Below are 16,413 nucleotides of genomic sequence, written 5' to 3' on the forward strand. Positions count from 1 at the left end.
CTAGCTCATTCAGAGCTCCTTCATTTTTAAGCCTTTAACCACAGTTTTAAAGTTTAAATTCACACGTATCTTTTTATACTTTCTTAGATTTTTAAATGGCTTACACTTGGATTTTCCATTTCTCATCTTTCCCTCCTGGGAATGAAAATTTGACCAAAATGCTGAAATCTTAAAACTAAAGGAGATTAATTCAAATACCTGCAGAGGAGCTTCAGGATGCTTTTCCCTCAGCACTGGAGCAGCTGGAATTTCCTGGAGGGCTTTTGATGTCTTCCTTTTGGCTTTTTCCATCTGAACGTTGGTAAAGTAGTTGACAGCAGCAAACTCAATAAGGGCCGAAAATACAAAAGCAAAGCAGACAGCTATGAACCAATCCATGGCAGTCGCGTAGGACACTTTGGGCAAAGAATGCCGCGCACTGATGCTCAGTGTGGTCATGGTGAGGACTGTGGTTATTCCTTCAAAGCAAAAGAGCAATGAGACAAAATACTTTATGGTTACTTCTATGAAAAAAAAAAAATTCACCAAACAAAAAGACTTAGAAAATCGGTGGGATGGGATGACAAAGTTTATAATAACTCAAACCAAACCGTCCTTGATGTAAGATTTTAATCCTAGTGGTGCATTGAAAATAGCACAGGCTTTGGAGTGAGAGACAAATATGGTTCAAATCCAGCTTTTCTAATCATTTGCTCAGTGTGAAATGGATTAAGTTAAGAAAACTCACTGGGTTTCATTTGATGCCCACTTATTGGGTTTAATATGAAGATTAAAAGTACGTAAGGCACCTAATATACATTGGGTTAATATTAGGACCTGGGCCGATGTACCTGAGAAACAACACACACCTAACGGGAAGGGTGGATCTTGAAGAACTGGTTCTCAAGCAGAAGTGGGAAGGCAGGAATACTACAAATGGAAGCATCAGAATTTCTGGAGTAGGCATGGCCCACTGCTGCTGAGAATCTTTACCAGAAAAAGCACAAGTTGTACATACTTATAATCTTCACCTAAATATTACCTATTGAATTAAAATAATAAATTTACTAGTTGTAAACTACCTTAATTTGTATAAAACAATAAAGGTTTGCTACTGACAACTAGATTTCTACAACAATTTAGCATTAAAAAATATTGGACATCTACCATCCATCAGCTTATGGTTGGCAGGAAAATATTTGCAATAAGAATCGAGGTACTTCTCTTTCATCCATAGGCTTCTGAAGCATATAATCTCCAGAAGAACCTTCTCTTAGCCTGGAAGAAAAGTCAGTCCCTATTTTCAATGGAAAAATTCCATCTGCCACTGAAATTACAGAGAAAGACATTATTTAAGGATGATAATATTTGTCCATTTCTGCATTTTTGTATCTCTGTGTATCTAATTTTTATTATCTAGTTACGCTTGAAAATGTATATGGAAATTCACTACAGCCATTGAAACGTATTCTATATAATGCCTTGGAAATCTGAACTGACATACCAGGTGTTTGGGGGTGATGATGACCATGACACTAATGATGAGGAAGGCATAAACTACAAATTAAAATCCATATCAATTTCTAGCTGAAAGCCAAATAATAGCTGTTAAACTCAAGAGATGGTGAGCCCCATGCAATAATAAAGGAATAATATTTGGATGTAGAAAGAAATAATATTATCTCCTCAACTCAGCACTTAATTATATTCTGCCTGTATTGTTCCCTAATTGTTCCATTTGTGAGAGCTTTGTTTCCAAAACTTGATTGAGCATAGATATCTTAAGGGCAGAATTGTCTAATGTTGCTTCAAGATCTACTATAATATTTCACATAATGCCAAGCACATGATAAATGCACAGTAAATAAAAATACATTTTTCAGCTCTTCGCTAATCCATTTTCTTTCCGGTCCCTTCTGATTTTTCAATGTTAAAACATAAAAAATTAGAGCAACTGTGTCGCTTATGAGCTATGGATCTTTCAAAAACATTCCATAAACTATACAGAGAAAGTTGATAATGTGGCTGTAAACCCTTTAAAAATTTATTTGTGATTTTTTTATTTCTATTTTATTAGTCTAAAAGAGTTTTTTTTTTTTTTTTTTTGTCTTTTTGCTATTTCTTTGGGCCGCTCCTGCGGCATATGGAGGTTCCCAGGCTAGGGGCTAATCGGAGCTGTAGCCACTGGCCTATGCCAGAGCCACAGCAATGTGGGATCCGAGCCACATCTGTAACCTACACCACAGCTCACGGCAACGCCGGATCGTTAACCCACTGAGCAAGGGCAGGGACCGAACCTGCAACCTCATGGTTCCTAGTCGGATTTGTTAACCACTGCGCCACGACGGGAACTCCTAAAAGAGATTTTTAATGTGTTTATTCAGTCAAGTATATAAATACCTAAATACTTATGAAAATGCAATACTGTGAATTTACTGCACTTTGTTTTGGAAAGAGACCTAGAGAATTTTAGTTCTCTATTTCACTTTATTTTTATTTTCAATTTTTTGTCTTTTTAGGGCCACACCTGCAACATAGGGAGGTTCCCAGGCTAGGGGTCAAATCGGAGCTGTAGCTGCCAGTCTACACCACAGCTACAGCAACGCTGGATCTGAGCTGTGTCTGTGACCTACACCACAGCTCACGGCAACTCTGGATCCTTAACCCACTGAGCAAGGCCAGGGATAGAACCTGTATCCTCATGGATGCCAGTCAGATTCTTTTCCTCTGAGCCACAATGGGAACTCCTAGGTTTAAATCTGTTTTAAACTCCTCTGTTTTAAATCTCAGAAAAATGGCACCATTCCCATGTTCACTGTGAGATGTGTGAATGAACCCTAAATTAATTTTGAGAAATTGTAGTTACAAAATTTAAAGATAAATCAAAGTTTTTATTCTTATTCATAACAACCTGAGTTTAGTGGCCTATTAAGAATTCAAAAATGTTTTACAACTGTATCAGGTATATTTCCTCTAATAGCATAGACATGATGCTGAAAGCACTTGAAAATAAAATATGAAGAGTGCAGTCTAGATAGGAATACTACTCAGAAAATTTTACAGAGACCATAACGCGATAACTAAATAGGAAATTGAGACAAACATAAACAACGTAACATCCTTCATGTTGCTTTGAAACTTTTTTTTTTTTTTTTGGTAATAGAGCAATTTCTCTTGAGGATCAGAAGTAGTGGTCTTCCTCTTTTCCTGCAGTATGAAAATAAATTCCATTATTAATGCCAAGTAAGCAGAAGATTAATGTAATTATTGAGCTATGAATCCCAAAATTTCTTTCTCATTGTTAAGGAGAGTGGATCACTAGTTTTATGAATATGTTAACTGATGGAAGGATATCAATGTAAAAATGCTGGGTATGTGTCAGCTCTCAACTTCTCTTTCACTGTTTAGGGTAAACTTGATTTTAAAATTTGTAGAAGGGCCCTTCAGATATTATGGTTCATATTTTTTGACTGTTGGCGAAATTATAAAAATAACTGACATAAACAGTCAGCTAAGCATTTTGAAGTTGCCATCTCTTTAGATGTTAAAAAGCTTCTCTGCCTGGAGTTCAAATTTAAGAAAGCACTAGCATAACAGGAATGGGTTTATTCTGACCATTTTTATGTGGAGATTTTGGTTAAATAAATACCAACAGAATAGCAGATGCCAACCTTTCCGATAAGAAGCCATGCTTGCTTTGTATCTAGGAAGACAGTTGATCTGTTACATCTACCCCCAAAACACCTTAATAACCATGGAATTTTTTTTTTTTTTTTGACACATTCAAGTATTGATGCCAGCACCTGTTTTTAGAGTTCTGATTTGCACCATATTGGCTGGGCCAGGAGCCGGAAGAGGATGTATAAGAGTAGGCTAAGGCTCTACCCAAGAGTATATTTTTGGCTAATCACTCCTAGAAAATGAACTAGTAATGATGTAGATATGTCAGCTGGCATTTACCCAGATTTAATGTTTTACTATACTGGAATAATTAGAAAACTTAGAGGCATACAACTTTAGGGATAGAAGGCCTTTCCAGAGAATTTAGCATAGTCTACTGTTCCTATTTACACTGGTTTTTGTTTGGTTGGTTGGTTGGTTTTTGCATGATCTCTGGTGACATCCCTGACCCAGCAACTTCTTTCCTTGAGTAAAGAGGAAAATGAGAGTTAGGAAAGATAGATATTAGCACCAAAATAATTTTTTAACCTAAATCTCATATGACATAGATTGCAAATGCCCCCCAAATACTTAAAACTTAACTTCCTTATGAAAATACCATTGAAAGCCAATACAATTTAATATTTACCATTCTGACACATCTTAGGTCTTAGAAGACTTAATTACTGGGAATAATTTCCCTGGTTAATCAATACCAATTATCTTGGCACATGAGCACAATGAGAAATAAGCATATGGAAAAAGCTACCCACAAAGTGTTCTCGGCACACAATCATACATTTTCACTAAGCAGCTCTGGAATTCTGCATAAGCTCCCCCCACTGCCATACACACACACACACACACACACACACACACACACACACACACACGCATCCTCAGAACCCCCGTGAAGACAGAATGGTGGAATAGAAATAAGAAAGTTCTCAAAGTTAGACAGAAATTGTCTTGGGTCTATCACTTAGACATAGGACTTTATACAAGTTTCTTAATCTCTTTGAGTCTGCATCCTTATCCATATAAAATTAATAATGCCTACCTTGCTAAGTTATTGTGAAGATTAAAAAAGATGACCCCTATCAGTATATGGCAAATCTTATCATCATTATTAATGTTATTGGTATCCTTACCACATGCTACTTCATTTCCTTATAGTATCTTATCTGGATAGGAAATGTTGGGCGGGTAGAGCTGTAATCAATGCTCTCTCTCCCCATACCACTGAGAATTTCTATTATTTGGGGACAAATGAAACAGAACAGTGGCTACCAGTTTATAATCAACTAAGAAAGCATTCAAAGCATTTGAATCACAGTAACTATAAAATACAATGAACATTCACATTATAGCATCAAGTAATGATTCTCAAATGAGGTAGATGGGATTGTGACATACTATTTTTAGTGTCATTGATCATTATGACAGTACATGATGTAAAAATACTAAAAAGTTTTAAAGTATTTTAGTATTTAGTAAAGCTTAGTAAATTTACTAAAACTACAAAATTAATTACTAAATTAGTGAAAATACTTTAGTAAAAAGACTAAAAATAGTATTTTAGTGTATTTTTAGTGTGGTAGACATTGTTCCAAATGCTCTATCCAAATTAACTCATCGAATCTTCATAGTAACCTTATGCTGAAGGCTCAACGACTTAACCCATTGTGACACACGATGAAACAGGCAGAAATAACCCTTTGAAGGCTCAGGGCTAATAAGTGATAGACCACTGAGAACACCAAGAAGCCATTATGAGAATTTCTCTGAGGACTGGGGATGGGGTGAGAAGTTCCCTATCTCCAGTTCCTTCTCATCAGCATCCCTTCAGCCATTGTATGACAAGAGATATTACACCATAGCGTCTATTTGGCTTCCTACCAAATATAAAAAGCAAAGGGAAATTGGAATTTCTTGTGAGGCCATCCTCCCTTTCCAGAGCAGTTCCTACAACGTTCATTCTTATCCCACAACTGAATGCTTCTGCTACTGAGAATCACGAGAAAAAGAATAGAGAGGTATATTACCTTGAATAAATATCACTGTAACTAATTTTATTATTTAAAAGCATGACTGACCTGCATAAGGCTTATTAACAGCTATAAAATTAAAACACATGTGTTCTGGACTTCTTATGGTTAAGAATATGATCTATAAGAATATATTCACTGTAAAAGCAAAAGGAACAAACTATGTTGTATTCAGGAAAAAAAGATGTAGCTCAAATATAACAAATGAACTAATAAACTAAGCACATAATCCTTCCAATTCAATGCATTTAAGCTATTTGCATTTTGTTCCTCTTCATTAAAAGGCAAATTATTCTAAGGCTTTCATATTCATTCAGCCATGACTTTTATTTGTTTTATTTTAAGCTCCCAGTGCATTCCATTTTAACACCTAGATATGATTTTAATTCAATTACACAGCAATAAGCTAGAAACCAAGAATATCACCAAAAGTGAAATAACATTGAGATTCATACTTGATCTTCAACTGTCAGTTCTCAATAAAGGAAATCTGATGGGGTCCCAAAAGGAGGGAGGGGCTCCCCGTATCCTCTTAAGCTTTATTACTTTGTACCGGCTGATAAAAATGAAATCTAATGGGATTCTTTACTCAGCACAGCCTGATATATTACTGTTTAATATTTTCTTAGAAATGATATCTAAAGGGCAGTTCCATGAATCATGATCAAAATGTAATGTGGATAAAAATACCCCCAAAATGAATTATAATTACCAAATACAGTCCTAGCTGGAACTGATTCCTTATTTATCCAGAAGGAAACTTGAGAAAGAATTACTGTCATAATGCATGGAATGTATGTCTGAATCATAAAATAACCCATCTTCCGTCTGAGGTGGAAGTAAACTGTCATAACAATATATTCACCTGTGAATGAAACACAAGGAGAATGCGTTATGGTTCTGCAGGCAATTATTCAATGGCCTTATAATCATTTTTCAGACTAACAAACAATATTCTAAGCAAAGAAAGTATCTTCTGTGCATCACAACATGAACATTGAGAAATATGGAGTTCCCAACTAGGGTGGAAATGGTTTTGAGCATCATCCCACAGAAAAACATTTTTCTTGTATGTAGTAATTAAGCAATTGAATGAATTGGGCTATAACTTTTTAAAAAAATTCTTGCAGTGCTTTCTATTTTAAAGTTCTAACACTGTGAAAGAAACTAGCCTTCATTTTCAGCATTTCTGGAGAGCTTAATTTAGCCCTAACTTTTATGGAAAATACTAGAAAAATTTGAAAATACACACAATTTATATATGAAAATATAAAGCTTAGTTTCAGAAAGAAGTGAAATACATAAGGTATACATTACATACACATAAATGCTTAGGGAAAGGCTGCCGTACTTCCTTAGTTTTAGGAAAGAGCTTTATTTCTAAATGTGGTATGTGTGAAGAACAACACAAAGAAATGCATTTAACATAGAGCCATACATAACACCCCTGAGTTCAGGCATGTTTTATTGGTATTTAGACAAAAACTTTAAAAAACGAATAAGTAAATAAACTGTAATATTTCTGGTATCTTTTGATAATATTTTTAATGTTACATCTGAAAAGGACATATTAAGAAAGTTACTTAGGAAGCAGTAGCTCTATTCTCAGACTTTGAAGCCCAAGATTCGAAAGCCTCAAATCCTCCTAAAATATAGGTTTTTTTTTTTCTTTTTACAGCTGCACCTGCAGCATATGGAAGTTCCCAGGCTAGGGAATGAATCAGGGCTGCAGCTGAAGGCCTATGCCACAGCCACGACACAACGCCAGATCTGAGCCACATCTGAGGCCTACAGGGCAGCTTGTGGCAACACCAGATCCTTATCCCACGGAGCAAGGCCGGGGATCTATCCTGTATCCTCATGGACACTATGTCAGATTCTTAATTTGCTGAGCCACAACAGGAACTCCCAAAACAGATTTGTAATCCCACTTGCTGGCTGGAAAATATTTTTTTCCTGGTGAGATGCATATGTAAGGAATAGTTTTAAAACAAGCAATAATCAGCTGTTTTTCCTCATCGAATATGATAAAAACTAAATCCTACCATTCCTCCCATTCACATTTCAAAAGCAATACAGACCAAGAATCATCACTAATTACCATCCATCTACTCCTATGACAAATTTCATTTATAGCCTTAATAGAATTTATAATTAAGCTTTATATTTTGCTTTGAAAAGAAGAGGAACAAACATTGGGGGAAAAAAAAAAAGATTTGGGGAAATATAGCTTCCAGAAATCAATGGTCAGATTTCCGGCCTCAGAATTCTATGGAAACTAGCTTTAATATATTTTATTCCTGATTTTTGTTTCTGAATAAGGAAGCCAACACACTTCTCACATCTTCCCAACTCAGAATTTATTTTAGACAGAAATAAGGTTTATATATTAAAAAAGAAATCCTGCACTGTGATTTATGCCTCAACTCCCTTTCTGGAAATTTTCTGTTGTCCCCTGAAAACACGAGAGATTTCAATAAACAAGCCAGGACAAAACCCCACAGCTCATGCCAAGTACCACATTGACTTGAATTGTTCAACATCTCACCCGTGATGGATTTGATAGTTTCACTTGATACAGTTTGCCCAATCAAGTCATATTGAACTAAGCTAGAAGACTCCTTTGGCACTTCCACTGATTTCTCAGGACCTTTTGTCCAGGTGTAGATCATCTCACTCTTTGGATAGGCATCTGGAGGGGAGCATAGAAATGGATGGAGTCAGTGCTCCTCTTCCATCAGCATTGATGGTCAATGATGAAGAAGATTGCACATGTCCAAGAAAGATGGAATAAATGAGAACAGTACTGATCATGATTTCTTCAACATGTTTACAATTGAGACACTTGTAGGAATTAAACAAGCAGTCTTGCAACTGGGCATATTCCTTGTTTATTATGCCAAAGATTTGGAGGAGGAGAGACAAAACTAAGGCAACGCACTTGGATATGTTTCCATACCAATAAGATAAACAGTTGAAAAGCAGAAATAATAACCCCACCACCACCACCTGTCAAAGGGCTACTCCTTTCCTTTCTAACTCACTTCCAGAACTTGACCAAGTGACTTCTTCCATCCTAGTGCAATTCTGCCAGTTAGACATGTACCAGATGCTGCCTGTAACACTCCAACAACAAAAGTGGGAAAAACAAACCCTACTATTGGGAGAGCTCTCCGGGGGTCACCCATTTCAGACTCTGCCTCTGGGCAACACCCAGGCTGTTTGGGAACCATTCTGTGGCGACAACTGGCTATGCTGTTTGTAAAGCTCTCCAGGGGATGTACTCATACAACCAGTTCCACTACCTTTAAACTCTTACAATCAGAACATTTTTCCCTTCTGTCTTCAACAAATCCCTCCCAGCGGCAATTTAAGCCCATTTTCTATTATTCGGTGTTCAGTGCAAATGGAGACCAGCTGCTTGCTTACCAGTCTACCCAGAACAGATAGCTTGGCTCACACACAAATGAGTTCAAAAGAACCAAGATGAATTGTGTGCTACCCTCCAGAAACCTTCCCAAAATGGCTAGAGCACAGCAGATCCTCAGTGAAAGTGTTTAATTCTGCAAAAAAGGAATTGATACCTGTGGAGACTATCTTTACAAATGACTTTGCAAAACAAAATATAAGACGTGTGTTGTCATTCAGCAGCATACAATTATGTGCCAAAGTTTATCTTCTTAAGTATATTCCTGTTTAATCATACTTTTAAAGTCCCAGAATGCTATGTTCCTGCCCATGATATTTTAAATCAGGTATCCTACTCATGGTTATCTTATAGCCTTTCCCCCCACCCTGTTTTTCTCGTATGAAATGTAAACATAGTTAAATGATATTTTTCTCCTTCCAGAGTGATTAAGAATACTTCTTTGCTAAGTATGATGGGCCTCTCTCTTTAATTCCCAACCCTGAATCATCAGCTCCAAGGGGTAATTTCTTTATGTTATACAAATCCTGATTGAGGACCAATGAGAAGAGTGCCTTCTATGAGAACTAGGCCGGGGGGTGGGGGGGGGGGGGCAGGGTGATGGGTGGTCAAGGACTTTCCCTAGATTAGAGCTATCTTGGGTAAAATTTATACAGCACAAATAGTTTTAAATTCTGGCTACAGTAAGGTTGCCCTTTCTGTCTACCTACTTTTCTGTTTTTATATTCCCTCATTAAATCACTGGCCAGGGAGCAAAGGATTCTCTCTAGCTTCAAGTTAGCCAATTGAATATTGTGATTACTAAGGGTTATAAAAAGAATGGTGACTTAATGGAGTCTCATTAAGTTAAGCAATGAGCAAAGATAACAGCAGAAAACAATTTCACAATCAGTGCGACTAAGAATCTGAAGCAATAGTAAAAGTCAGTATCTATTTTCGGTAGATTCTGATTGAGTCAAATATTTGAGGCAGACATGAGAAAAGGCAATCACATTTTGCTCCCGTCTCTGAGAAAGGAGCTTGGGGAAAAGGAATTCCATAGTCCATCCTACCCATTCATTTCATCCTCTTCCCTTCACCTCCACAATATATCCCAAATCCAGCTGTCTCACACTTCCCGGTACCATCCTAGTCTAAGCCACCACCCTCTTTGTACTAAGACATACAGCCTCTAGTCTTCTCTGCTTCTTCTCTTGCTTCCCTATAATCCATCCTCCATAGAAAAGCTGAAATGAAATTGTGAAATGTCAATCAAAGAATGCCATGCCCTTTAGTAAAACCTTCCAAAGATATCCCATGGCATTAGGAATAATATCCAAACTCCTTAATGTGATCTATAAGGCACTATATACTGTCTTGCTCTCTCTACATAGCAGACCACACCTCCTACTCTTTAGTTGGGCTTTGGTCACTTTAGTCGTAACAGAGCTGCTTATTTTATTCTAACCTATGTCATGCCAGGAAGCCCTGAACCTTCATCTATTCAAGTCTGTCATAAAGGATTCTGCTTGTAACATAAACTGTTAAATTATGAAAACAAGAAAGTTATTTATACTTTCTATGTTACATCACCAACACTTGGAGTTTAGAGGTCCCTGAATTTTTCCATTGATCACCAACCTATGACTTATGAGTCAATTTACCTAGGCTATCTAGGTAGGCTAGGTAAGTAGAAATAGATTTTTTTTTGGGGGGAAGGGTTATTTTTACTTCTTTACTTAAATATGTTAGATAATAAACAGTCTCCTAAAAGTCAAACCTTGGACAGTTTTTGTCATGGACAATGATTTTAATGTTGGACTATGGAAAATCATGGATGTATAAAAATATCGGCTTTCATGAAATAGTCATAAATTCTAACAACAGTTTTATTGTAACTTACAACTCCCAAATTTCAAAGGACATGCATGGCCATCCATGGGGAAATCCACCAATCTCATGGGACACTCTGCACTTATGGTGAGTCTATGATGGAAAAAGGCAATTAATCAAAATCGACACTTCAAAAATAATTTTACAAATCCCTCAATGAGGAAGAAGGAGGGAAGGAAGGAAAAAAGAGACAGGAAGGAAGAAGGGGAAAAAAGAAAAGGGAAGAGTTAAAAAAAAAGGGGAAACAGAAAAAAGAAAAAATGACTACCTCATTGTGTATAAAATAGTGCCATTTCTCATAATTCTAAAAAGCTTATTTGGAGCTGTCATATTATGTGAGACAGATTTCTTTCCATTCCTGAAGAAAGTATCAGGGGTCCATACTTTTGTTACCATCATATTATTCAATCTCAAAATTTCAATGGGGCCATCATATTTTAGTCTTTTGTCAATCCATGTCTGTCTGAAGAACACATCCATTGTGTATTCCTAAGGAAATTAGTTTCAGACATATTCAAATCACAGGTGAGTATGCATAAATATGCAGATAATGCATTAAATTCTAGCCTCTTTCCCACTCAAAAAAGAAATCCCCAAATAACAAATAGGAGCAGATTTAAAAAAAAAAAATCAATGGAACAAAAAGATTCTCAACAATTAAAGGTCACTTTGCTGTATAGCAGAAATTGACGGAACACTGTAAATCAACTATAATAGAAAAAACAAAAATCTTAAAAAATAATAAAGTATGTCATATCTACCTTAATACCTTAATCTTCTACATTTGTTAGATAAATACATTATCATACATATTAATCATTCAAGAATAATTACTGTAATTTAATAAAACTGCCAGCATCAGGTAATTACATTTGTACTTTGTTTTAAATCAAGTGACAAAATGAGTTGATGTGTAACCAATATCATTGCATAATTAATCATAAAATTGCAGGCAAAGACAAAGTAAAATATGTAAGACAAAGTAAAATATGTAACAGAGAAATTTTATGTCCACATAATTTGTTAACATCTGCCTAGGGTCAAGGGAAAAAGGAAAGTAGTTTCTTTGACCTGGAAACTAAAAACATTTAATATTAGAGAGCACAACTGAATGGAAAAATTTATCCTGACCAGTGCTTGATGTTCTAAGCTCTTGAAGTGTGAGAAAGAGGGAAGTGGGGGGAGCAACTGGGCCAACAGGGAATTCAAAATGCAATTAGGACTACAAGATAGTTTTGGTACCAAAACTAATTTCTAATTTTAACCTCCTCAGTAAGTTCCAAAGGGGGGGAGGGAATACTACGTACAACATTTTACTATGGGGACTAGTAATAGAACGTTCTTTTCTTATTGAGAATGAATCCACCCCCCCCCAAAAAAAATACTCAAATGTTAGAGCTGAAATGCAAATCCAATATCATACTTATAAACTTTTTAGGCTGTTCTTTGACTCTCTAGCTCTGTGACTGTCTGCAAAATACATGTTAATTGCCCTCTTTTCTGCATGTTTTCTCCAAATCTAAAAAAGTACATTTAATTTCCCAAATACCTACCATTTCAACATCAGAAACAGGTCCAAAGCTAGTGACATATATATCGGTTTTTACTTCAGTAACAGGACCTAGTAAGTATGAAGTAAACAAGTGTGAAAATATTATCAATCTTACAGGCAAGATGGGTTTGATAATTAAAAAGTAAGGACAGATAGATGTATCATGTTTTTACAAGCATCTTAAATTTTCAGTGAGATAACGCATCTTTACAAAAAAATGTAGACAAAAGAACAATAAAACCAGAAAGCAATATTTACTTACAGGCAAAAAAGAAACCCCAATTACTTACCAGGAACCTTGTTTCTCCAAAGATATATCACCCCCAGGCACTGTTACAACAGCCAGTGCAGGGAACAAAAGCTTTTAGCTTTTGTGATTTTTTTATAGTCCATCATCAGATTGGCCTTTAGTAAAGAGGTGAGCTGTTAAAAAGAGGGAACTTAAACCACAAGAGTGAGGAGAAGAAAAAACCATAATGGCTGCAAGGAATGCATCTTTGGTGAGTTGAAGATATTGGTAAATAACTTAAACACAAAAATGATTCATGTCGTCTTTCACGATAGGCAGACCATCCATTGGTCAGTAGAATCAAAGACAAACTCTCCTAAAAGTCAGACCTAGTTATGCTCTGCCACCTACTTGCTCTGTGATCTTGGGTGAGTTACTTTACTCTCAATAGCAGCAACCATACCTATCAGGCAAGACTGTTGATGATGATCAAAGGAAATTCCTCCTAAGAGACCCTGAACACAGTCACTCTCTCATGGGAGTTCTTATCAAGTTTTAGTTTCTCTTCCCTTCCAATGATGGCCCCTACTGAGATTCTTTCCTATGGCTAACTAAGACTGGTTCAGGAACAAGTATAGGAGTGTGTCTGGCAGAAGAGAAAGGTGGGAGCATCATGATAATGGGGCTGATACAGATTTTCAGCAAAGGAAAACTGCTGCAATCTGGGTTTAGCACAATGCTTAAAACCAGAAATTCTGGTGTTCACATTTGGCTGTAACACTTTCTAACTGTATAATCTTGGTCAAGTCACATATCATCAGAGTTAAAGGTTTTAATGACTATTAACTGAAATAATACATGTAAATCACTTGTCCCAGTCTCCATAACATAACAGCATGCTCAATAATGATAAAAATATTATTATACATCACATCAACTTTTATTACTAATAAAAAATTCTTACACTCTTGAGTATCATTTCTTAAGTGATGGTTTATAGCACTGTATGGCCAGAGGCTACACAGTCCATACTGGAAGGAATAACATCTGCTCTCCAGATAGACTATTTCCCTTGGATACTGGTTAGGCAACTGGACTTATGCCAAAAAAGACAAAGAACAATTGGAATAGCTTAATGCCCTAGGTCTATAGCTATCCTCATAAAAATATGAGACTATTTTTTGTTTCTATGTGGTAAAGACTGAGCCTTAGAAAGAAAAACATTTTGAGGGAGAAAGCAAAAGTTTTTGAATACGTATCCTAAAAAAAAAATTATTCTTTGGAAGTACAGTGAAAGGAAAACTATAGATCACGTTGATCTGCCATGAGTTTTCATTTTTTAAAAATAACACTTTTGGAAAACAGAGAGAATAGGTGTGAGAAGTTAATTGAATTTTTATTTGAATGAGAAAAGGGAAAACAACAACTACAAAAATATGATCGTAATAAGCTTATCAAAATCAAAGTGTTCCAGAAATAGATAAGTAATCAGGAAGTCAGTAAGGTGTTGAACCCTAGCGGATGGAGATTTCATTCTAAAAGTTTCCAAAATGGAAGAAATCACTCTCCTAGTTTCTTCAGGACAATTGCTAAAGTGTTGGGAAAAAACAAAACAAAACAAAACGATATTTTGGTGCAAGTCAGAGCAAGACGAGATAATACTCAGAACAATTAAGGTTGAGTAGGTCCTGACAAGAGGACTGTTTGACAAGAATCTTCCGAATAAAATTAGGATACTTGTTCTCAAACTTTAATAGGGTCAGAATCACATGCTCTATGTTCAGCATCACGACCTCAGTATTTGTTTGTGAAATTATTCAGTATTTGCTTTATATGATTATAAAAATATCTTTGAGATTGAATGAGATCCTAAAAATATATATAATTGGTAGAGAAATTTCATTTGGGTATCCATTCTGTAAACATTTATTGAGTGAACATCTGCCGTTTGCCAGGTTCCATGCTGGGCCCTGGTGTTATGTGGTAAACAAAACTCACAGGTTCCCTGCCTCAGTGAATTAATGTGCTGTTGGGGGAGTCAAAGTATAAATAATAAAGAAAGAGATTAAATGGAAGAATGCTATTATTCATAAGAAACAAAACAGGCTGATAATGGAGTGGGTCTGGAAAGCCCCTCTAGATTTTTTTGGCCACTATTCAAAGCAATGCCTTTTGAACTGAAGGAAGATCACGAGCCATTGAAAGAGCAGAGAGAATGCATTTCAGGTGAGGAAAACGTCAGGGGAAAAGCTCAGACAGAGCACCTCCTTCTCTGCCCATATTCTGAAAGTGGTATCTTTTAAGCAACATATGTATACAGTATGTAATAGTGACAGTTTTAAACTTGTAGAAGAACCAGTGAAAGAGGTTGTTGTGGCCTCAAGTATGTTCCTTCTAAACTCATATATTAAAGTTCTAGCACCTGGTACTCGGAAAGTAATAATATTTTGAGGTAGGGTCTTAAAAGGGGGGATTAACTTAAAACAAAGTCACTAGAGTGACCCTATGCTAATACGACTGGTGCCCTAATAAGAAGAGATTGGGACCCAGAAACACACAGAAGAAGAACCATGTGAAGACACACAGAGAAGACAGCCATCTACAAGCCAAGGACAGAGAGCCTAGAAGAAATCAACCCTGCTGACACCTCGATCTTGGACTTCAAGTCTCTGGAAATATGAAAAAATAAACCTGCTATTACTTAAGCCACTCTGTGGTGCTTTGTTATGGCAGAAGCAAATGAATGCAGAGGTTAATCAGTTGTCCTGTGTTCTTTCCCCAAGTTTTCCCCAAGAAAAATGTTTTCCCTTGGATACTGGTTAGGTAACCAATTTAGGCAAAAAAAGACAAAGAACAATTGGAATAGCTTAATCCCTAGGTCTAAAGTTATCCTCATAAAAACCCCTCTGATCTGCAGTCCAGCTCTGTCTCTGTTTATAGGTTATGGTGAGAAGTTTGATTTGTTGTCCTTTAATCATTGGGAGACCACTAAAGATGTAAAGAAAATATATGATCTGAATTATCTATTTTACAAAATCCTACCAGCAGCTGTATGGATAGCGAATTACAGGGAGGCTAGAGGAGAAGAAGAGCTGTTCTAAGAGGCTGATTGTTAGTCCAGGTAGGATGATGGTATCTTGGATTAGGGATATGCAGTGGAGGTGGAGAGGAGACAGATCAAGGTGCATGTATGTGTGGAACTGCTCACATGAAATAGGGTTTTTCCCAAAGAACAGTAAGTAGAGACACTACTACTATTGATTTAAGGCTTTCCATCTGCCAAGCAGGACGCCAAGCTCTTCCCATGGGCTATTTCATTCAATCTTCACAACACCTTCCGGGGTGATATTTTACAAGAACTTTATGGATTTGGAAACTGAGCTCACACAAGTTCAATATTATACTCCAGAACCAGAATTACAACTCCTGCTTTTCTGTGGTCACACCTGAGGCATGGAAAGGTCCCAGGCCAGGGATTGAACTTGTGCCACAGGAGCAACTCTGAACCATAGCAGTATCAATGCTGGATCCTTAACCCACTAGGCCACCAGGGAACCCCCCCAAACCCTTGTATTACTCTAGATTTACATTCTAGATTTACCAAGCTAATTACATCATTAAATTCTAAGTCAGCAATTAATTACAT

General features: G+C 36.5%; 1 protein-coding gene across 1 annotated transcript in view; it reads right to left on the reverse strand.

Annotated features, from left to right (window-relative positions):
* GABRA4 (gamma-aminobutyric acid type A receptor subunit alpha4) overlaps positions 1-16,413 on the reverse strand; it is a 72,052-nt gene that overhangs the window by 43,090 nt on the left and 12,549 nt on the right. Inside the window, exons 3-8 of the mRNA XM_047799333.1 lie at positions 12,540-12,607; positions 11,255-11,475; positions 10,997-11,079; positions 8,236-8,379; positions 6,400-6,552; positions 199-458 (exon numbers count right to left, since the gene is read on the reverse strand). Of these exons, the coding sequence (XP_047655289.1) occupies positions 199-458; positions 6,400-6,552; positions 8,236-8,379; positions 10,997-11,079; positions 11,255-11,475; positions 12,540-12,607 (929 nt within the window). The remainder of the gene's footprint in view (positions 1-198; positions 459-6,399; positions 6,553-8,235; positions 8,380-10,996; positions 11,080-11,254; positions 11,476-12,539; positions 12,608-16,413) is intronic.

Source organism: Phacochoerus africanus, chromosome 10 (genome assembly GCF_016906955.1).
Source record: "Phacochoerus africanus isolate WHEZ1 chromosome 10, ROS_Pafr_v1, whole genome shotgun sequence".
Classification (NCBI taxonomy): Eukaryota; Metazoa; Chordata; class Mammalia; order Artiodactyla; family Suidae; genus Phacochoerus; species Phacochoerus africanus.